Below are 23703 nucleotides of genomic sequence, written 5' to 3' on the forward strand. Positions count from 1 at the left end.
TTTCTAATTTCATCACCCGTCCCTTCGTATCCTTTGTGTAAACTTAATTGCCCACCGGTTATCTGTCCTACGCCTTCTATGGCCTGCGCAGGTCAACTTTTTCCTCTTATTGTCAACTGCTATATTGGCTATCCCCGTTTGCTCACTGATCCTCCCCGCTCTCTTCCCGTCTGAAATGCTGTACTGGCGCAAGGAAAACTAAGCAGAAAGAAGAAGGGACAGAAAGAGCGCCAAAAAGAGCGCCATCCTTCCTGTCTCTTCACTATACACGTGTCATTTTTTCGGCCTATCGCTCTATGCGCGGTCTTTGATTGTGCCCTTCTGTTTGGTTAATACGGTGACTCCTATTATTACAAATTAGAGTGGCCGAGCGTTCTCGTGTGATCCACTAGGAAAGACGATAATGGTATGACCAATGTTCGCAGGCCTCGAAGGAGGCACGCCTTCGGCCCCGCAAGCTGGGCGGCACTTCGTCGTCGGCGGCGGCGCTGCAGTCGTCGTTCCGGAGCCCCGAGGCGAGCAGCAGCCGGCAGCTGTTTCCGCGGCGGACGCAGTCACTTCCGGGATCGAAGACGAGCCGCTTCCGGGCCGTGAGCCGCGAGCCGCCCCAGTCGGACTTGGAGGAGAACAGCATCGCGGTCGCCAGCGGACGCCACGCGCAGCAGCGGCACACGCCCCTGCTGGCGGCCGCCGGCACGCGGCTGCGATACGTGCCGGCCAGGAATACGCACACGGTACGTCTCGCGCTTGTGTATTCAAGTTTATTTGCCTCTTCGACTTTCGCCCTGCCGCTTTGTGCTGCTGCTGTCGCGCACAGCGCGTCAGGGGGTGGTTCAGGGCGTGTATACCGTGGCCGTGGTCACCTTGCCCACCTCAGACCGGTCAGACCGTGGCCACCTTAGCCGCTATTATGCGTGACACCGCTCAGAAGCATTGCAGGTACTGCAGTGCTTCCCTTTCTACTAACCTGCGAGGCCAGAGGGGACGCAGATAGAACTGTAGCGAGGAGAAGCAGGAGAGGGAGCAGAAGAAAAGGCAGTTCCCGCGTACATGAGAAGGGGCGAGGTGACGTGAGAAGGCGAGGGAATCCCACTACTGTACGACAGCGGTTGCGGGGAAACAGGATAAGCCTAATTTCAAGGTACAGTGCAGTACGCTAGTGCTATTTCTGAAAAATAAACGCCATGCAGATATGTCAAGCGCGCAACTCACGCAGGGTGTGCAGAAGCAGAGCCGCATTAATTAAAGCTCACAGCAGGGCTGAGGAGACGGAAGCGGTCGACCGTCAAATCAACGCTTCCGTGCCCGCCTCGTTAGCTCTGCTGCTTTGGCATTGCTAAAGGTCGTGAATTTGATCCCAACCACGGCAGCGGCATTTCGTCGGGGACGAAATAGAAAACGCTCGTGCATTTGGAATTTGGGACACGTTAAAGAACGAACGTCACCGTGTCAAAATTAATCCAGGGTTCGCCAGTATGGCTTGCCTCACAATCCAAGCGTGGTTTTCGCACGTACAGCCCCATAACCCAATTCAAGTTTATTACTTCTGCCACAATGCAATATGCATTGCGAGGAAATCACAACGCTCAACCTTGTCAGATGTTATAAAATATATCGTACGACACCGCCTCAAGCAAACACGTCTCCCTGTGTGTTCTGTGTACAACGCAGACAAATCGCAGTGGTCCAGGCAAGGTAACGTTTAACATCAACTCACCACTCCGGTGTTAGCCTAAACGTTGAAGAAATTATAGTTTAGCCGTCAATATCACCGCTAATTATTCTCAAGCAAAGCATCCAGCACGGAAAGCTTCACTTACATCGATTGCTACAGTGCATGAGATCTGCGGAATTTCTTATTTATTTATTTATCTTACCTCAAAGGTCCCATAAGCAATATTAGATGAGGGGTGGGTACAAGGGATATAACATAATTACAATAAAAATTGGTATATACAGTTCCAACGACTACAAGTGAGTAAGTAAATGCAAGGCCGGATAAATAAATGCTCAAGAGCATGCTCTGCATAGAGAAACCTCTAAAGACGACAGTTCAGAGAGTTACGCCTGCTTTTTCTTATAGAGTATCTGGGTTTTACGTGGGCCTTCTCGTAGGCTGATTCCGTAGCAGTCTATAAATGGCCGCCGATCCCTAAGGTTGTACAGTCCCCTACCCTCCGCTTCTTTGCACGTGCACAGCTAGGTGGTACTCGTTTTCATGCACTGCTTAGTCTATGGTTCCGCGTCAAGAATAGAGTGTGAGAGATTTTTAGTACAGCTGTTCTAATTTCTCGATGTCTTCTATAAGTAAAAATTGAGAGCGGCTTAGCTCAGCTAACGCCGGATAAGCAAAGCGAAAGCTTGGTTTAGCGTGGTCAAGTGTTGGTTTGACTTGGTTAACCTTGGACTTAGCTGTAAGTATTATACTTCGGTTTACAATCACCGTTAAGCCAGGTACGACGGCTGTGAGTAGGTCATTGGCTAGACGTGGCTGTGATTAGGCTTGGGTGGACACGCATCGTTCGACGGTGCGACGCCTGTAGAGCCGCAGGGAAAGCGCAAGTGCTAGACATGCAAAGACACGCCGCGAACATGCGCGGCGTCGAAGCACAAGCGGACAGGGCGCGAACGCAGTCGCTACATCGTTCACGAAGGTACGACGCCCGTTGGCTTCCGGACCCTCCCCAGTGAAGCAGTTCTCCGGGCGATCTCCGCGGGCTGGTCAGACGCCGCTTCGCCTGGACTGCTTAAAGCCTCCCGGGCAACTCTCAGAGAAGACGGTGCCGCCTCGCTTTCATCCATGGCCAAGCCATTGTTGCCAGGTCGGATGAGGCGGCGTAGCCCAAAGCTAGAGAAATTGTAGCCTTAATATAGCCAAACACAAACAAATTGCAGAAAATATTGTAACCAGATATAATCATTTTATTTACAGTTTTATTTGTATATGTATTTTCGCATTCGACTACAGCCATCCTTTGAAGCACAACCCGTCGTTACAAAATGCCCGTGACGCCGTGACGGTCAACCCTTGACATCAACAGCTGCATTACATGGCATTACATCCTAACCACTGTAGCTACATGATGCTTGCATGAAGAACCCTTTCTGATTGGCCCCGGAAAATTTTAAGTTCCAGCGAATCACTGCAGAGGGCGACAAAAACCGTCCACGCCAAGAAAACAACCACCTCCACTACGCAGGGCTGCCGTCGTGAGCTCACATTTCCCCGCTAGAGGCCCCGTAGCAAGCAAAAATTTTACCATCAATAAACTTTCTTTCAAGCCTATCACTGTTTTTATTATGTCACGGATAGTACTCAATTATTATTTTCAGTTATATACAATAATATTGTCACGCTGCACGACACAACCGAAGGAAGAGAAAGTAGAGGTGTGGGCGAGGAGATAGCCGCTGCCTGTTGGCCTTGCGTAACTGTCCTGTGCCTTGCTCTACGCTATCTATTATCTTGTAAAGAAACCCGTCCCATCCGTGACAATTTAGGTGGAGGTGCGGGGCAAATCAAAATGGACGACCGAGCTATACTGCCCCTTCGACGCAGCAAACGGTTGGTCGGGCTACCACCGGGAGACGCCGACATGAGTGATTCAGACGAAGGTGACGATCGCGAGGAAACCGTGGAAGAAAGCATTAGCCCAAGGCAAGCTGGCTACTGAACACCTCATCGAGAAGCATACACATCCTTAGGCAAAGCGAATGAGGACATCGTAGACTGGTTGAACCAGAGGGTGAGCTGCCACAATCAATGAAGCGCGTCTGTGCAGCTTTCTAACGTCGTCTTTTCCTTGCCGGAACTGCCCGGATGTGGTTCGGTAATAACGAGGGCTAGCTCACAACTTGGGACACTTTCGTCGAAGAGATAAGGAAATGGCGTGGTGATTCGCTTTCCAAAAAGAAAAGGGCTGAGCAGACACCTTCGCGACGAGTGCAGCTACCGGGAGAGACGTGCAGTACCTACATTTGGGGAAGTCCTGAAGCTCTGCGGAATCGCGAACACAGATATGTCGGATGAGGACAAGGTTGGACACCAACTCAATAGAGTTGCCGAAGATGTACATAATTTCTTTATCTGTAAGGACGGCGTCAGCACCCCTTCCGACTGAAGTGCCCCCGTTACTTAAGGTGTCACTGTCGTGCTATCGAGGCTCTTAAAAAGGCCACATTCTTTACAAGTTTTGTCGGCTGGACAACGTGACCGACGTAGCAAGTGTGGACGTATCTGCCCCTAACGACCTTGTGACTTTAGTACGACGAGTTAACAGAGGTGAGCTGGTACATTTTTAAGGTCCAGATGCCAATCGCATGTGCCACCGATGCTCCGTTGAAGAGCGCTACTGTGAGGCACTGGCAGCGTGGCCACGACCTACCTACATCGACCATGCCGTTTACGACAACACCCATGCCAACACCCTAGTCCAGCTACAGCCTGCGAGTTTTGAACGTCGACACGACGGACAGCCGCGACGTGCGTCTTCCGTCCACAACACGCCTAGGAGATATGTGTCCAGCTTCAATGAAAATCGCAGGCCGCCTGTTTGCTACAACTGCGGAGCTCAGGGACACATCGCGAGGTATTGCAGCCGTCGCCCACAGCGTGTTCCGCAAGATCGCGCATATTCACCCCACATGCAAGAAGCTGCATCTTGGCAACGATTTGTCCCTTTTCGTCACCTACCTCGAGAGTACATGCCTAGGAATGACTCCACAGTATTTCACCACAGCCTGGCACCACCGCAGACCCGGACAAATCGATGGTCACTTTTTCAAATGCATTCGCCCATCCTGATGTTAAAAAGCAAAGTGTGTGTTTGTGTCGATGGAGTAAATACTGTGGCTTTGGTAGATACCGGTGCTTCCGTGTCTGTGAGGTGTCTTTCTTTCATGAATTGCCTAGGAACGAAAGTGATGTTTGCTTGGCCGGGAAATACCATGTTTCGCGGAGTCGGCGGTGATCTGTTACGTCCTGTGGGAGTGTGTTCCGTTGTCGTAACCATTGGTGGAAAGGCACTTCGAAAGGAATTTACTGTACTTGCACGGCCACGCATGACGTAATTCGTGGTATTTTGCGGGAGTGTGGAGAAACCTTAGACTGCAGGTCTGGAGAAAGTTCACTTAGCAGCGATGTCAGACCCCAAACGTTTGACGACGTTCCATTCAATTGTAAAGAAATATTTTCTGTCTCCACTGATGTACGTGTGCCTGCGCTGATGGCAATGTTCATCCCAGTGACTTTGTCGCATGCCCGTGTTGGCTTATGCTGTGGATTAATTGAAACCGAATGCGTCAACACTCTAAAGAAGAACGTACTTGTCCTTCGCTCACTTATGGAAGCTGTAAAATGTTGTGCTCACGTGTGTACGGTGATTGGGGGGTGTCTTCCGAGTCAGTTGTTTTGCCTGCAGGGCTAAAAGTAGCACGCTTCGGGGAAGATGGTGTTGTGAGCAGTCGCGCAGTTGCTGCTTCCACGAATGCAAGCAGACCACTCAGCGACCAGTCTTCAAAAGTTAAGAGCATGATTAATAATTCGCTTCCCTCTTCCCACCAACAAATGGTACAAGAGCTCCTTGCCCTCTATGCTTCAGTGTTTGACTTTGCACAAGAGCGTCTACGTTCACCACCACACTCCCGCGTATACACCAGAACACCGTGAATTCAAAGGGCGCCGCCATATTGATGAGCGCCGGTCGCGCCATTTATCCCAAGCGCCGCGAAGTAGCAGGCCTGGGCTGCCACGCCGGGAGATGCGACCCGGCGCGAAAGCGAAGCTTGGGCTTTTTAGCTGGGCGGAAGGCGTATTTCGCGTTTTTTTCTAACCTGTCATTTTCGCTGTCTGGATTCTATCAAACTTCAAGGCCTCATGCAAGTCCGCAATGGCCACACTGAGTGCTGTGCAGACTGCAGAAGCGAATACATCGGGTAGGTACGCTATTACGTTTGTACAAACCGCGCGCTGTATGCTAGAACACGTGTGAGCTTTTTGGCACGTAACCTGTGAAGGAATTTACAGCACTGTGTTGGTGCCATATATTATTAAAGCACGCAGAACACTGCCATCTGCACTTTCAGTTTGGTCTTGTTTGTCATGGTCTCTACTGGGTTGGCCGCCTTTGGCAACCAACTGGCGAGGTCGTTTGACTGCCTGGTTAGCAGACGCCTGCCCTTCACCACCTGCACATTGAAAACAAAATAGATGTTATAGTAAGAAGGGCTGTAGTTCTTTCCCATGCCATCACTGTTGCGAAGATATAAAGTCCTCTCAAAATTAAGTAGACAATACACCAGGCCAATTGTATCCTGCAACCACTTAAGAGTACAACATTCAGAACAAAAGCCTACAGCACTCGAACAAGCAGCATATGATGCTAAACCTGCACTCATTGGAAAATGAGGTACTACAGTAGTTATAATGTTCAACTACATGTGCATTCAAAGCCCGTATAACAGGGCGAGCATGACAGATGCAGGTGTTGTACAGTTGCACAAACCATGACAAGGCACGTAAAATTACCATCCCTACTTAAAGCTGCATCATCAGGACCCCTTTGGTACAAGACAACAACCGCACCTGCATTCTAAGAAATTAGCCCCACCAACTGCAGCTACCTGGTACCAGACCTGTTTCGCTTGTGCGAGGCCATCGGATTGTTGGCGCTCCCTTAGAAAAGAAAACAGTAAAAAAAACTAGTGAGAACGATCAAAATTTTGTTACAAAATACAAGAATAATTAAGCACTTTATTTTCCTCGCCATATGAACGGAAATATTTTGCGCTTTGCCCCGCATAACAGCCCGCACGCAGTTTAGAGCTCAGGAGGCTCAACTGAATTCGTTACGAATGACACCTGCAACACCAGCTCGTAAAGGTAGGTGCGCTGCAAGAACACCTTCGGCGACGAGTAGTCGTCGTTTACGTTTTTGTGGACGCATGCTACGTGACGAGCAGACTTCGGTTTACTTTCACTAGCAATAACGCTCACCAGCAAGGCCTACAACTTGTCGTTCACGCTTAATGGTCATTCCGTGCACCAGCTGCAAGTATCGCTAACCGCAAACTCAAATGTTCCGCTTAACCGTCGGGAGCTCTGCCTGAATGAAAACACGAAAAGGCTTGCCTTTTTGTTATAGCCAAGGCGAAGCACCGGCGCGGGATTCTGCTCTGTAGGCTTGTTGCCCAGAAAGTGCTCGGAGCAAATCTGCGTGTTACACGTATTACGTTCGTAGGGCGCAAAGTTGAACGTGGCACCAAAATATACACAGATCGGATACTCACTCGTGCATTTTCACTGGGTTGGTAGCTCTTCCTATTCACTGCAGCTATCCACCGGTGGCGCAGCTTGGCATTCTTCGTTGCGGATGGAAATCGGCGCAGGCTGAAAACACCGCACCGGCACGATTCCCTACGTGTGTTGTGCTCTGCGCAAACAGCGCTAAGCGACCTGCTCCTTTTCCGCTGGTTGTTTTGGCATCCAAACACGACGCAATGATGCCCAGATGACTTTTTCTACTTTGGATCCGTGTGAACGGGCACATTTCCGCACTTTGGAGCCCTAGAGCTGGCGCTTGCCATGTCTACTGGTCGCCGGCGAACAAACTTTAGCAGCCCAGTACAAAACGGCGCCGGTCGACCGGGCAACCTGGGTGCGAGAGCATGCGTTCGGTTAGTCTGGGTGCGAGACTAGCGTGTTCTGGTCTATACCACCGCATCAATACTGGAACAGCGTCGGCAATACGACAGAAGCCATACCGCGTTTCGTCAGCAAAGCGCAAAGTGATCGCCGAACAAGTTACAGACATGCTACAGAAAGGCGTCATCCAGTAGTCCAACAGTCCGCGGGCAACTGCAGTTATATCGGTCAAGAAGAAATATGACTCATGGCGATTCTGCGTCGACTACAGGCGCCTAAACACAGTGACAATGTGCATCCTCTCCCGCTTATAGATGACGCCGTTGGCTGTTTACATTCTGCTTTGTACTTCTCTTCTGTCGATCTGCGCTCAGGCTACTGGCAGATACCTGTGCACCCCCTAGACAAGGAGAAGACTGCCTTCATAACGCCGGATGGAGTCTTTGAGTTTAACGTAATGCCTTTTGGTTTGTGTAATGCTCCGGGAACATTCGAACGATTTAGGGACACGATTTTGCGCGGACTTCGATTAGAAGTATGTACGTGTTACCTAGACGTCGTTGTCATTTACGGTAAGACATTGCACGAGCACAACCAACGACTGGAAGTTATCCTTGACTGCATGTGGCAAGCTGAACTGGTATTAAACTCCAGTAAGTCCCACTTTGTCGAGCATCAAACACTTGTTTTAGGTTTCCTAGTCGACAAAGAAGGCAGCCGCCCAGACCCGCAGAAGCTTGCAGCCGTTCGTGACTTCCACCAGCCGAAGACGGCGACAGACCTCCGCAGTTTCCTGGGATTATCTTCGTACATTCGCCGTTTTATTAAGGACTTTGCATACCTAGCTCAACCGCTCACGGCACTCCTTCACAGGGACACACCGTTCACATGGACTACTGAGTGTGAGTTTGCATTCCGTCAACTTAAATGTCTGCTCACCTCAGCTCCAATTTGGCGCCACTTTGATCCTGAGGCCCCAGCTGAGCTTCACACCGATGCTAGTGGTCTGGACGTTGGAGCAGTACTCGTACAGATACATGGCGGGCGCCAAGAAGTCATCGCCTACGCAAGCCGTACTCTTAGCAAGGCTGAGCAGAGTTATACCGTAACCGAATTGGACGGCCTTGCGGTAGTCTTCGCCACCCGCAAGTTTCGGCCATACTTGTACGGCTGCTACTTCACTATAGTGAGAGACCACCATTCTTGTTGTTGGTTGGTTGGACTACGCGATCGATCTAGCCGATTAACTCTGTGGCCATTACGGCTTCAAGAATACGACTTTTACATCACATACAAAAGTGGTCGCTGTCACACCGATGCTGACTGTTTATCTCGCCATCCGTGAGCAGCTTGCGAGATATGGACGATGACGTAGATGAATACGTCCTTACCAGCTCTCAAAAGCTTCCTGATGAGACCGCCTTCAAGCGTGAGTAAAAGCATGACCCTTCCTTTAGACCTATTCTTGACGCCGCTCGGTCATCAGCACGGGGCTCACCTTTCATAGTGTTGAAGGTTTATTGTATCAGATTAATTATTCCGTTCATGGCCCTCCACTTCTCCTCGTGGTTCCCCAAACATTGAGATCTATGATCCTTCCGGCCATGCATGATGGCATCACGTCAGCCCACCTTGGCTTTGCTCGGACACTCCACGGATTTCGCCAACATTTCTATTGGCCCAAGCTCTGGAAGACGGCGAATCAGCACGTTTACAGCTGCGCTATTTGCCAACGACATAAGCAGTTAACGAAGCCTTCTGCGGATACCCTGCAGCCAGTTATGCCACCGATCTTGCCATTTGAAAAAATTGGCGTCGACTTGCTGGGTCCCTTCCTCAAGTCTACTACCGGACGTCACTGGATTATTGTGTGCGCGGACAATTTGACCCGGTATACTCAGACAGTGGCGCTTGCTACGGCTACAGCAGCTGACGTTTCATCTTTTCTGCTGTACTAACTCTGTTTTTTAGGTGTCGTGAAACCAAAATATTGCTCAGAATCATCCGCCTAGGATTGGTTAGGGTGGTTCTATGCGCTCTCACCGCTTATTTTTGAACCACGTGTCAGCTACAGTTTTCCCTTTCTGCGCTTCCATTCTATTCTTTGATCGTACATCAAGACAATGTTCATTCTGGCCAGAAATTGGTCATCTGGCTCAAAGTTGTCGCAGCATCCTTACTTGCGAGATCATTACTTAAGGAAAAAACCAGTAAAAAATACAAAGGACAAGAGGAGAGGTTCAGACAACAACGACAATAAAGCTCAGTTGAAAACTAGTCGTTGTGGTGCTTACCTCTCATCGTGTTTTTTTGTGTTTTTTGACTGGTTTTTTCCTTATATTATGTACGAACAGGCCAGATTTCAACCCTTCTGCTGGCGAGATCATTTGTGTAATGTTTGTGTTGCCAGTCTATTTCTGTGATCGGTTTTAGCCACGGAGACGACGCAGCGACCCTGCTACAGCAGCGTTTGACGCAGGCAAGCGCAAAGGAGTGCAAGAAATTTGGAGATAGCTTAAGCTTCGCCTTTAAGAGTGCAATGCGATCGCATTCAAATATACCTGTCTGTTTGTCACAATATATATATTGTGACGAAGAAGATCGGCAGGCTGAAAAAGACTGTTGCCATCGCGTGTTGCCATTCGTTCACTGGCTGCGCCCTACCTGCTGGTGCTGACTGTCGCTGCTGCTCTACGAGCCCTCTAATAAGCCCCCTACGAGCCCCCTGCTGCTCTAATAAACCCCCCTTACAATTGGTGGAGGCGATGGGTACAACCGCACTTCTGGAACTTCGTAATCAGACACTGCAGCCCGTCTTCATTATGCCGGAAGAAGGACCACCACAACAACAACCCGCTGCCCTGGTGACTACCGTGGTCTTCCTCGGCCCGCTGCGTCAACACGACCCACCCATCTTCAGCGGTACCGAAGACCATGACGTAGAAGACTGGCTCGCTGACTACGACCGGGTGAGCATCCACAACCACTGGGACCACACCAAAAAACTGAATTACGTGTCGTTTTATTTGAGCGGTGTCGCCAGCCTGAGGCACCGCAACCACGAACGTGAGCTGGAGACGTGGGCGGCCTTCAAGACTAACGTGACAGAGGTATTTGGGCGCCCGGCGGTTCGCAAGCTACGCGCCGAGCAACGTTTGCATGGCCGTGCGCAATAGTGCCGGGAGACGTTTACCAGTTTTATAGAAGATGTTGTCAACCTCTGTAACTGCGTTGACGTTGCAATGGCTGATGCCGAGAAGATCCGCCATATCTTGAATGGCATTGAAGACGACGCCTTCCAGATGCTGTTGGCGAAAAATCCGTCGACAGCCTTTGAACTCGTCAGTCTCTGTCAAAGCTTCGACTAACTGCGCAAAGAACGCGTAGCCACCCACCAATCTCCACCTCAGGCCACTTCAATGTCGAACTTGGCTGTTGCCCCGGATAACACGTCGCTGCTGCTGCAGATCAAGGAGTTCGTCCGTGAAGAGGTGGCTTGTCAGCTTTCCCTGATTCTACTTACACACGGCCAGTCGAGTACTCCATTGGCGCCCGCTCTCCAATTTGCCATCAAGGAGCAGGTAGCCGACCACATTTCACCTTCTCTCCCGCAGGCATCGACTGCCGCTCCCCTGACTTACGCCGAAGTCGCGGCGATGCCTGCGCCACAGGCCTACGGCCCCCTTCACCCACCTTTTCACCCACCCGTATCCCCTCCAGTCCGGCCACTGGTGCACTATGCACGGCCTCAAGACCATGGGCGCACGGAAGACAATCGTCCGATTTCTATTTATTGTGGACGTGCTCGACACGTCGCACGTCACTGTCGCCTGCTTACACCAAACGTCCCCAACAATGTGCGTCCATATGCGCCACGTTTCCAACAACGCCGCAACTGTTCAGACACTTTGAATCTTCTCCTGCCGTCAAGACCACATTCTCAGCCGCTCGCCATTCACCTTCTCCTCGCCGCCCATCTCTTTCCTCCATGCACCTGTGTCGGAGCCCTCTGCGCCAGGAAAACTAAAAATCTCAGTTCAGAAGGCCAGAACTGCGGTGTCAGCGAAATGTATAAGGCCTCACAGTTCCTCGAAGAACGTTATTGAAGTCGCAATGGAAGGAACGTTGACGCTAGCACTTGTCTACACTGGCGCTGCACTTTCAGCGATAGATGCTCGTAAAGTGACGACGCCGCTTTCCGGACTGTCCCTTCGCACTGCTAACGCGCAGCACGTCGAGCCATCCGGCACCTGCAACGCTCGTGTCGTCATTCAGGAGGTGCTTTATATCATAGAATTCATCGTGTTCCCATCATGTTCACACGACGTCATATTAGGTTGGCCCTTTCTCTCCACAGATCATGCGATCATTGACTGCACCCGCACTGAAATCTTGCTGTTTGAATTGTCGACCGATATTATCACTGGCCACAAGGACCGTTGTCGCGAAATCATTGTTTCAGAAGACACCGCTAAACCTGCCTGGTCTTCCACTCTTGTCAGTATCTCTTGCGACTTTGTAGATGACGGCACAGTACCCTTCGCTCCGTCTGAAATATTAGTTAGACGCCATTCACAATCACTACCGTTCGCCGTCATCGAGCTTCAAACTGGCGCCTCTCTCATGTGCGTGTCAAACCCATCGGCTGAACCAATTACTTTACGCTGCCGTGAAAGACTTGGCAGGGCAGAGCCACTGGCCTCATCTGCAATATTTGACACGACGGACGACTGCACTTATCTTGCTGCTCTCGAGGCATCGCCTCCTCAGTCACTGCCGCGTTCTTTTACGCCAGCTATTGCCAGTGACCTTACGACGACGCAGTGCGACGAACTTCTTCGCTTGCTCCAAGGCTTCTCTTCGTCTTTTGACTGCCAAGCAACATCACTCGGCCGCACAACGACTGTTTCGCACACTATCGACACTGGGAGCCATGCACCAATTCGACAGCGTCCCTACCGAGTATCGGCTACTGAAAGACACGTTATCAATGACCTGGTGAACGATGTGCTCAATCGCGGTGTCATCCAGCCTTCTAGTAGTCCTTGGGCATTACCAGTCGTCCTAGTTAAAAAGAAAGACGGCACCATACGATTTTGCGTCGATTATCGAAGGCTTAATAAGATTACCCGAAAGGATGTATACCCGTTGCCACGTATTGACGACGCACTTGACTGTTTGCAAGGCGCGGAGTTTTTTTTCCTCCTCAGATCTCCGCTCTGGCTACTGGCAGGTGCCCATGGCTCACGCTGACTGTTCTAAAACCACGTTTGTAACACCAGGCCGCTTGTATGAATTCACTGTAATGCCGTTCGGTCTGTGCAACGCGCCCGCCACCTTCGAACGCATGATGGACGGCATCCTACGCGGCCTGAAGTGGCACACTTATCTCTGCTACCTCGACGATGTTGTCTGTTCCCCTGACTTTCCGACCCATCTTCGGCGTTTACATGAAGTTTTGACCTGTCTCCGGCATGCTGGTCTCAAGCTTATCTTAAAAAAGTGCCGATTTGCAGCTCCAAAACTGACTACATTAGGCCACGTTGTCTCCAAAGAAGGCATACTTCCTGATCCTGCTAAATTTCGGCGCCTTATCCGAATTTTCGAAGCCCACTAATTTGAAAGCACTACGCAGCTTCATTGGCCTATGCTCCTATTTTCGACGTTTCGTTCGGAATTTCGCTACTGTGATCGCACCACTCAACCGACTTCTCCAACGCGACAATACACTTTCTGCTTGGTCGGAAGCCTCAGATGATGCCTGTACGACTCTTCGTCGCCTACTCACGTCTCCGCCATTCTTGCGCCATTTTGATCCAAGCGCACCTACAGAACTTTACACTGCCGCCAGTGGTGTCGGCCTTGGTGCTGTGCTCGCACAACGGAAGAACACTTATGCAGAATACGTGGTGGCTTATGCCAGTCGTGCCCTCATGAAACCTGACGGCAATTACTCAGTGACAGGAAAAGAGTGCCGTGCTATCGTATGCGCTCGTCGAAAATTTCGTCCATATCTCTATGGTCGACGCTTTGACGAGGTGATGGATCATCACGCTATTTGCTGGTTGTCTAACCTCAACGACGCGTCGGGCTACCTCGCTCGGTGGGCCCTCCGAACCCTGGAATATGATATCCCTGTCGTCTGTCGGTCTGGATGCAAACACTCTGACCTCGATGCCCTCTCGCGCTTCCCTGTTACCTCAGACAGCAGTAATTCTACCTACAGACATGACATTTCACCACTTGACATCTTGGACATGGCCTCGGAGCAATGAAAATACCCATGCAGCGTCATGATCTTCGATTTTTCGCCAAATCCTCCAGCAGCTTCGGCACCTCGAGAGCCACGCAGATAGGCGCAGAATATCACAATCCGCGACGGACTTTTATACCGCCGCAACTACAACAATGACGACCGCGAATTGCTCTTAGTAGTGGCCCACCACATTCGACAACATTTCTGCTCCGCTTTTAACTCTGACCCGCAGTGTGGTCTGACCCGCTAACATCACCAATTAATTACGTGGTCGAACCCTTGTCGCCATCTCCCGATCTGCGTCATCGGGGGCGAGAGACTGCGCACATTGACCGGCTGAAGCGGTATAGCGATCCGCCCACCTCTTTCTAGGTCGCCAGGATGGCTACTCTTCAATTACGGGGGTGATTGTGACGAAGAAGATCGGCAGGCTGAAAAGCCCCGTTGCCATCGCGTGGATCGCACCCAGTTTGTTCGCTGGTTGCACCCTACCTGCTGGTGCTGAGTTTGTCGCTGCTGCTCTACGAGCCGCATAAACACCCTTACAATGTATATATATATATATATACTTGACTTCTTTGTCAATGAAATATCTACACGTGTGCTTGTAATGCATTAGTGGTCCATTTCATTCAGTGAAAAAAAGCACCATCTTAGAGAACGCCAATTGATAGCGCCTCCTGACGCCAAGGCTAGTCAACGGGCAGCGCGCTCCGCTCAGGCAGCTCGTTTGAGGACAGTGTTTGTCGGTCCGCTCAGCTGCTGAGCGGAACGTAAAAACGCCAAACTTTTCTGATCTTTTCTGGTATATCCAAATTAAACTCCGACGCTGTCATGTCTGTAGGCTGTGTTTAGGTCAAACTTTACGATTTTCCTTATGTATTTTACTTTGAGCTTGCTGAATTAGTTCTCTAATGACTCTGTGCCAAGCGGAGGACTACCGGGGTTGTGGTTCGGTATGTTTTTTCGCCAAGCGGCGTCCGATGCCGACGTCGTATTTTTTATGACAAGGAGCTTTAAATACACTGTACTACCCTTAACGCTGTCCCTTTAAAAGCGATTTCGAAGCGTTTGGAAACAGAGGCTCACCAGCAGCATTTTTCGTTGTTGTTGTTTTGTTTTCTTAATGGTACGCCAAAATGCCACCATCATTTTCGACCACCATCTTCGACTGCCTCCTCCTCGGAGGCAGTTGGAGGTGAGCGAGTTACGAGAGAGGGCGAGGTGAGCGGAGCAGCGAGTTGGGGTGGGAAAGAAGCGGATTTGCTTTCCCGCCCGTCTGATGGATGGTGCTAATTAACTACACTCTAAGCAGCCTCACAACAATAATCATCATCTGTCTTTCGCCTTCCCTTTATTAGAACGCTGCGCTCGCTACTTTCCTGTCGAGATGCTCTGGCATGCCTTTCGTGTCTTGGTACTACCGGGCTCGCAACATTAAAGAAAGGAAAGGCGGGCGAGACAGATGACGATTATTGTTGTAGCCAAATGGTGCAGCTGTTTTAACAGTGTAGTGTGCCTCAATACCACTGCAGTGTACTAGAAGGGTGTAATGCCACGGTTCTCCTTGGGAGGCGGCGCTGACGTCGAGGCACTCCACTGCCACCGAAGCGGCGGAGTTGCCGATGTCGGCTTTACGTCAAAACCACCGGCTCAGACAACGGCGCAGAGAGGAGAGGGCAGGGCGGCATTGCGTGCACGCACACACGCGCAGCTGCGCTGCCGGCTCAGCCAGCAAAAACATAGCTTTCGGGTTTTTTTTCTTTTTGCTAGGTGGGAGCCACTTATAGCCCGAACAAAGCCAGGTTGCAGATTTTCAGCAGCCCAAATAGAGCCACATAGCCAACTCGCCTAAGTCGATGCAGAAAATATTTTTTCTGTAGCCCAATTTGGCAATATATATAGCTAAACCTGGCAAAACTGCGCCAAGCTCGTACTGACTAGGCGCCTGACTAGGCCAGGCGCGCAGCAAGTCACGTGGTAAGGCGGCGACCCAGCTGCGGAGAGCCCATGCGCCAAGCTGGAGGAGGCAGCGGAGCTCGGCGAGGCAAGTCACGTGATGCGTTGCCATGGCTACGGCGCAGCTGCGGTTAAATGAAGGGTGAATTGCTGGCGACGGCGAGACTCGGCTCGACGCGGTTAGTAAAGCGTTCGCTTTGAAATATGGCATACATACTTAAGGCTGCTTACTTGTCGGAATGCGAAAGCACTATAGTCCCTTTCGTAAAATGTTTTTATTTTATAGACTCTTTTTATACACTCATGACCCGTTGGTTGCACTGCCACATACCCAAAGACGCCCGCACTAGCCCACACCTTTAGACAGCCAGACGGCTGCGACGTGGCGTGTGCAGCGACGCAGGCTTCGGGCACTCGTTTACTCAGGCAGAACCGTGGCGTCGGGCAAGCGTGCTGGTCTGAGGCCGGGATTTGATTTCCACCCAGACCGAAATGTACCAAATTTCGGTTATAGTTATTCGCTATTATTTATTGATTTATCGATACTGTCAGCCCTTGACGGGCTATTGCAGGAGTGCCTTTAATGTACATAAAGAAATAAGTGTATTAGTGCTGTTGGACTATGCACTAAAAGAACAAGGGTATTAAGCAGCACGGCTGATGTAAAACATATATCCTTACAATATAATTACAAAGCACACAATGGACCTATTATATCGCGAAATTAGTGTAGATCATCAGGGTATAGCTGAAGTACTATAGCGCCAAACAGACGACACGGGAAGAAGAGACACAGACGAGCGCTCGTCTGTGTCTCTTCTTCCCGTGTCGTCTGTTTGGCGCTATAGTACTTCAGTAATGCACCAACTAGCCCAACAAAACGTTTTATCAGGGTATAGACCAGCAGGTTTCCTAAGGCAGCGTATTGCTTTTAAGAATGAACTAACCAAGTTTATTTTGACAACTGAATCAGGTAAAGAGCTCCACCACTGAACTTCCCCAGGATAGAAACTAACTGAAGTAGTCATTGTGTACTGAGGAAGGGGGTACATGTGGGGGTACATGTGCCTGTGCCGTGATGTTGCCTGTGTCTTGATGTGGAAGTACCTCTCCTATCTTATTATGGATCACTAGTAACAGTAATTTAAGCCTGTCATACTCGGTATGGTTTTGTAGAGGTGGGAGGTCTGCAAGTTTACATAATTTGGCCGGAGGGTGAAAACGGCGGTATTTATTAAATATGAACCTAGAAGTAAGGCACTGCACTTTCTAAAGTTTTAAGCAGTTGCTTTGGGTGTAGGGATACTTTACTGTTTTAGCCTACCTAATTGTGGGTCTTAGTAGGGCTTTGTAAGCTAAAATTTTAATTTCAGGGGACGCACCGTGAAGGTTACGTCTCAGACCCCACGATACCTCGTTCTTTTGTACAAAGTTCATTTACCTGAAGACTGCAGCGCAAGTCTGGTGTAAATATGAGACCTAGGTATGTATATTAACTCGAGGATGTTCATGACCGTTGATGCTCTATGAGAAATTTCGAATATTCTTCTTTCTAGCGGTGGACATAAATGCCGATTTGGTTCGGTAAAGCTGCATTTGCAAGCAATCGCACCAGTTCCTAATTTTCTTTAGGTTAACATTAAGTTTGGCTTGATCACTTAGTGACTATCCTTTTGCACATTATGCAGTGGTCGGCAAACATTCTTATTTGAGCAGTGATGTATTTTGGTAGATAACATATGAAAACTAGGAACAAATGGGACCCTAAGACACTACTACCCTGGGGCAGTGGCGTAGCTAGGTCGTCTGGCACCCGGGGCCGATATCTGCTGTCACCCCCCTCCCCGGGTGTAGTCGGCGGAAAGAGGGGTGTCTTCAGACGTATATGACACCCCCCCCCCCTCACTGGCCTTCTGCACCCGGGGCCCACGGCCCCCCGGCCCCCCCTGTTGCTACGCCACTGCCCTGGGGTACCTCAGATACGAAGGGTGATAAACTAGATCGTTGATGTCCCAGTCGGACGCAGTGTTTTGGATTTGCAAGATAGGAACTGAGCCACTGGATAAGAAGAAAATGTTTAATGGTAACAATGATTTCAAATAAAAGCTTTTTGTGGGACACCTTATAAAGGCTTCTGCAAAGTCTAAGTATATTATATTAGTTTGAAATAACGCAAGTATCAGCAAGCTGGTGTTCCATTGAACATAAAACAGTGCCCAATGTAGCGCCTGCCTTCTTCGGTTTGCATACTGCCCATGGGCTCTATAACGTAAATTTATTGCAAACTTTTCTATTCCAATTCTGCAATCAGCTCTCCGCGATTGGTCAAAAACATTTTTGGACCACCCCCACTTCACCTGTCTGTCACGCGACGTCACGAAAAGCGCTATAGCTCCCCATCTGATATGATACGTAAACAGTAATTATGCATGATTGGACCGAACAAAAGCAAAGTAGTTTTTCGCGGTTAGTTTTCGCGTTTTTGCCATTTGCCCTCAGCTATTGGTCAAGAGTTTTCAGGCTGCACCCGCTTCACCTGCCTGTCACGCGACGTCACAAAAGCGCGAAAACTAACCGCGTAAGAGTGACGTGTAAGCGTTAAAGATGCATTATTATGCCGATCAAAATTGAATTTTTTTCTGAATAGCTGCAAGCGGCCCCGTTCCGAGAGGAATAAAAGATGGCTGCCCCCGATAGCTCGGGCACTGGACACTCGCATCTGCCGAGGAGCATGGCTTTATTTGGGTGCAATAAACCCTTTTGCGTGGCCGCGCAACGTTATCGAGCACTTTCGGCACGTTTACGACCTCGCTCTGCCAACTCCTCTTTGCCAAGGATCCGTTTTAGCGTCATTTTTAAGCTTCCGTTGCATGCCGCCGCGATTTTTGACCAGCCATCGCAAGCTAAGTAAGGGAAAGCGGATAAATCGCAGTCACAAGCACCACCCTTTTGATGCGGTTATCGATTTTCAGTGCACTGGCGTAGCCCCATCAAATCCCTCTCCACCTGAGTGGGCTCCTCGTCTCTTGTGAGCGAATTAGATAAGACAAGCCGTTCAGTGTAGGCAATGTTGTTCCTTTTTAAAGCAAATAAAAGTGACCTCCTATAAACTAGGAGGGCGTTTGATTGGTCTGTTCAGAAAACACTGGCGAGTCACAGCCCGATGATTGCGTCGGTAGTTACGCAAGCTTGACGTGAGAAGATTGCAATAAAAACATATTGGAATAGTTTTACGTTACAAGGTACCTTGTCTGTGTTGTGCTGTAGGTGCAGAAATATCTGGTTCACGCGTGGGTATTGTTTGTGCTAGAAAGGTCATGTACAAGTTCGATTAGATGAGTGCTGGCACGCAATCCATTCCGAAAGCTATGTTGATCTTGAAAAAATTAATTTATTATCATCTAAATAGGTCAGCATGTACTTCGATACATTATGCTCCAGTAGCTTAGAGCACGTGCTCGTGAGTGATACAGGTCGGTAGCTGCTAGTATCAGTTGTAGGACCGCCTATATGTATGGGCTCATTTCTGCGCGCTTCCAAGCAGTTGGGAACAAGCCAGTAGTAATGGATGATTTAATAATTAGTGCGACAAACTTGGATGCCCATTCGGCAAATCTATAATGTAATTCATTGGGCATTTGGCAAGGACCCGCACTTCTATTAGCATCAAGCAAAAGATTCAAAACGTACTCTTCAGTAATCCTGGTATCCTGAATAGGATATCTGTCCGTATGATCATTGAAGGTAGGCGAGATACCGCCATCGAACTGAGCAAGAAAAGGAGTCAAACGCCTCTGCTTTATTTGTAGGTGCGCATGCTACACGACTTGGCCGTTGGATCTGCAAAACTTGTCTGGAGCTTCCTTGAGAAATAGTTTCAGCGTTGAGTTATATGGCTTGTGTTTAGATGTCTTTAGGCAATTCCGGAGGTTTTTTATTTGAAACACTAATGTCGTGTGTTTTGTCAATGGTAGGAGTGACGGTGCAAGCCTTTCGCATATGTTTAAGCTTTCATTTAGTGTGTATTATCTCGCGTTTTACCCAGGGGCTTCTTTTTCCTGAGGAAAGAATGCAAAGCGATGTCATATCACGAAAAAATTTGCACAGTTCTTCAGTAGTACCAGATGATTTGTACAACTCCAAAAAAGAATGACTGCTCCAGGTGTTCTAGTATAGCAAGGCCATAGGCGGCTTTAAAATTTGGAATCACAAGTTTTTCATCCTCGCGCATGATATGAATAAAAGATCGAATGTCATTATAAACATTTGATGATGCAGAGACCTTCATCATGTTCACACATGTCAAGAAATGGGAGTAAGCAACCCCATAAGAATATCAGATCAGGGATGGAGGAAACAGTTGGATTCACACACGTACAAGCGGAGACGACCCGAGTTAAATGATATCTGAAGGCGATCTCTAGCACTTGTTCCCTATTAGTAAGTTCGCGTCCATCTAAACAAGGTGTCGACCAATTAATTCCATGCCGGTTGAAGTCCCCTACTACAATAATATAGCCTTCATGCTTTAGGTCTGCGTCGATAAAGCTTCTTACGTTATTAAGCATATTCTCTGGGGAGTTGGGAGATCTGTACATAGCCCCAATGAATACTGTACAATTATTCTGCTTGGTTTTAACCGAAATAGTTTCGAAATCAGTTACATGTGGGAGAATACTCAATAATATGCGGCTTTTAATTAGCAGGGAAATACCTCCTCCTCTTGCTTTGAGATCTCTTCTCGCGATTTTGTATGCGGCAGGCATAACTTCGGCATCTTTTTTTAGCCAAGTTTCAGTGTGTACCAAAATATAGGGATTGTCTGCCAGTTAGAGTCTCAACGTCCGAAATTTTACTTTGAATGCTTCTTCCATTTACGTTTATTATCTTGAGCCGATTAGAAGTACTGTGACGTCGTCAATCGTGACCACCGTGCACCTCATCTCTTTCTGAAGGTGCTTTACATGTGCACCTCATATCAGTAGCCTCATTGCAACCCTACACCACATCAATTATTTTCACCTTGTCAAACATAAGCTTCACCTTGGTCCCCCTTTCTCCCCCCTCAGAACTAGACTCCCATAGCCGTTTGTGGGTCTCAACAATTCCTTTCGAAAAATCTTCGTTAATGTTGATTTCCTTACGCCGGGGCATCAAGCAGTTTCGCAGAATTTCAGTTTTATCTCGGAAATTTCAAAATATCAAAATGTTAGGCCGATCTACATCCTCCTGTCGCTTTCCTATGTTCCGTTCGAATCCGCTTTCCGCTTTCCGAATCCGTTCGAATGAATACATTTTCATGTTTAAGATTGTATTAAAAATGTCTATACTGACCTCCTCGCCAATGCTTCTTCAGTTTCCTTCACATTTTTTATCTCTTTGATAATGACAGTATTTCTCCGAGAGTGGCTTTTGAGGTCGCCTTCCTGTAAGAATTTGATTTACGTCAGATTCATCAAGTCTTCTACAAAAGGTTTCCATTGCAGTCTCAGTTTCACTAGCAAGTTTCTCAAGGTTAGCAAGCCTGGCTGGGGCTTCACTCAAGATCTCTCATCTTTACTTTGTTTTGAATGCCTGGCCTCTACTGGAGCCTCAAAGAATGTTTTATTTTTCTGTAGTAGCTACCCTCTCCAGTACCGCCTTCTGTGGCTTAATCATTCTTTTTTCGAAGCCATTAATTTACATTGTTTGCAGTCACCTCCGTGAAACATTTCGTCAATCCGAACACTTTTTAATTGTTTTCACTCCTCGCGCCGTCGGTCATTTTTGGTACCATCGATAGGTCCCGCTGCCGACGACGACGCCAGATTTTCGCGTAATGAGGCATATTACGATTTGGCATTAAAAGCGCTTTTAAAGGAAGCAGTGAACGCATTATACAATGTGCGCTTGACCAAGCTGGCATCTCTTGTCTGGAGAAAACACGTAGAAACTCCGACGAAAGTCGCGTCATTGAAGCACGCCCAAGGTGGCCGCCTTAGAGCTGCGAGAACCTGCCACCGGCAGCGCTGATCGACGCTGCTGGTCTGTACCGGACACGGAGTGGAGGTCAAGAGAGCTGGCAAGTCCAAGGTAACCGGAAGTACAAGTACGCAACCCACCGAGTAAATGAGAGAAAAGTGGCAACAGCAGAGACGGTAACATTGAGGCAAAAGTTGTAGAAAGAAAGGGAGAGAAAAAAGGTCCGTAATGTTCTACAAAAACGGGAATCAAAAGTTCGAAAAGCTTGGTATGATAACATAAATGACAGTTCCTTGCTTCTTGAGTCACGATATGGTGAGAATGACTTAAAGGAGCAAGTAGACGCAACAGGACGAGGCTGCAGAAACTACGCGAAGACGACTCGCCTCATTGTGATAGAATTCCTAGATATTAAGCTAACCAAAAACCCACAGAACGTGCTGCTTCCAGATGCGCTGTCGTTCGAATGTGATGACAGCTATAACTGGAGAGCAGTCCAGATAAGCAACACTCATTTAGTATCGATGGAAAAAGGCTCATGCAGATTCAATGCAAAAGTTGGAATGTACGGGAAGCGAAGGTTTAGCAACTGGTGTCGCTTATGTTATGCTATACAAAGCCAGCTTTTATTTTTGATAAGCTTTGTGTAGGAATCATGAGCCGCATTTACATGAATACGGTAGAAGAGTGTCGTATTACTTCATGGTAACGCGCATACTTATACGCCACCGTTTACATGAACGCGCATGTTCCTCTTTAGCAAATTAACGCCAACTGGGGTCGCATTTGAAAGTTAGCATTGAACTTTCGATAAGTCTGCTGTTGCTGTCGCATATTTAAATGCACCGGTACTATTCGCAGACTACATTGCTCAGCTTCTCCTACATTGGTCCGCGCGGATATAATTACGAGACGTTTATTTTACGATAACGTGCGGCGTTTTACCAGAATAATAAAATTTCCCATTGTGTCAGCAGTGGTTGCCATCTGCAGTGGTAGACAAGCGCGGCCGTCTCGGTTTCTGCATCCTCAAAGCTACTTGACTCGGTTAGTGACGCGAATCGAGTAACTCACCGGTGTTACTTTCAATAAACAATTACGAATGCGACCCGGTTTCAACGCGCGCTCACGAGTGCGGCAGCGGTCGCCGCCGGCCCGGTGGTCGTCGCTCGGCTTTTCCTCGTTGCCTGACACAATACGCTTCTGTTGACGTGTTCCGCCGAAATGCGCATCCAACATCTCAAACTACCATGTCTGGCACAGCGGATATGACGCGATACGCTTTCCTAGCGAATAAGCTCATTTGCATAACATACGATACGTTTGAATCTTGATACGGTACGCTTCTGCCGTAAACACCGCCAAGCTTGTACATGCCCTTTCCGAAAGATCGGACAAGAATGGGCACTCACCCAGTGCCACATACCGAGTGACTACATCAAACAAGGTTAAGTAAATCACGGAATCCAGTAAATACGCGTTATAATTTGCCCTGCCCTTAGCATACCGGCATGCTGGCGTTATACGTTCAGGTTTTATGTAACAAGCTATTTTTCCGTCACGTAGAACAGAGGCGGGTATACTTGGTCATCATGCAAGGTTTATATAAACTCACGGCGGTTATTTTCATGCAACCTTCAGGTTTATATCCACAAATAGATTGGGTGACGTACAGCGACCGACCCGACAGCCAAGAAGCCATGCCAAATCTGGGACAGCACAGAATGACACGTACGGTGTCTTCGCAGCCAAAGTAGCTATGGAGCACGACACTCAGGCTATTTGTCACCAGCTTGATTCAACGGAGACATAAACTGTCGTCACCAGCATACTCGGAAGATGGCGGAGTCTAGCGGTGTGGATGGGCGCGAAAAATGGCTTCCGA

General features: G+C 48.8%; 1 protein-coding gene across 2 annotated transcripts in view; it reads left to right on the forward strand.

Moving 5' to 3' along the window:
* LOC139057684 (uncharacterized) overlaps window positions 1-23703 on the forward strand; it is a 504738-nt gene that overhangs the window by 404599 nt on the left and 76436 nt on the right. For both annotated transcript variants that reach the window (XM_070536400.1, XM_070536401.1), the window contains exon 5: window positions 426-734. In XM_070536400.1, coding sequence (XP_070392501.1) covers window positions 426-734 — 309 coding nt within the window. The remainder of the gene's footprint in view (window positions 1-425; window positions 735-23703) is intronic.

This window comes from Dermacentor albipictus, chromosome 3, assembly GCF_038994185.2.
Source record: "Dermacentor albipictus isolate Rhodes 1998 colony chromosome 3, USDA_Dalb.pri_finalv2, whole genome shotgun sequence".
Lineage (NCBI taxonomy): Eukaryota > Metazoa > Arthropoda > Arachnida > Ixodida > Ixodidae > Dermacentor > Dermacentor albipictus.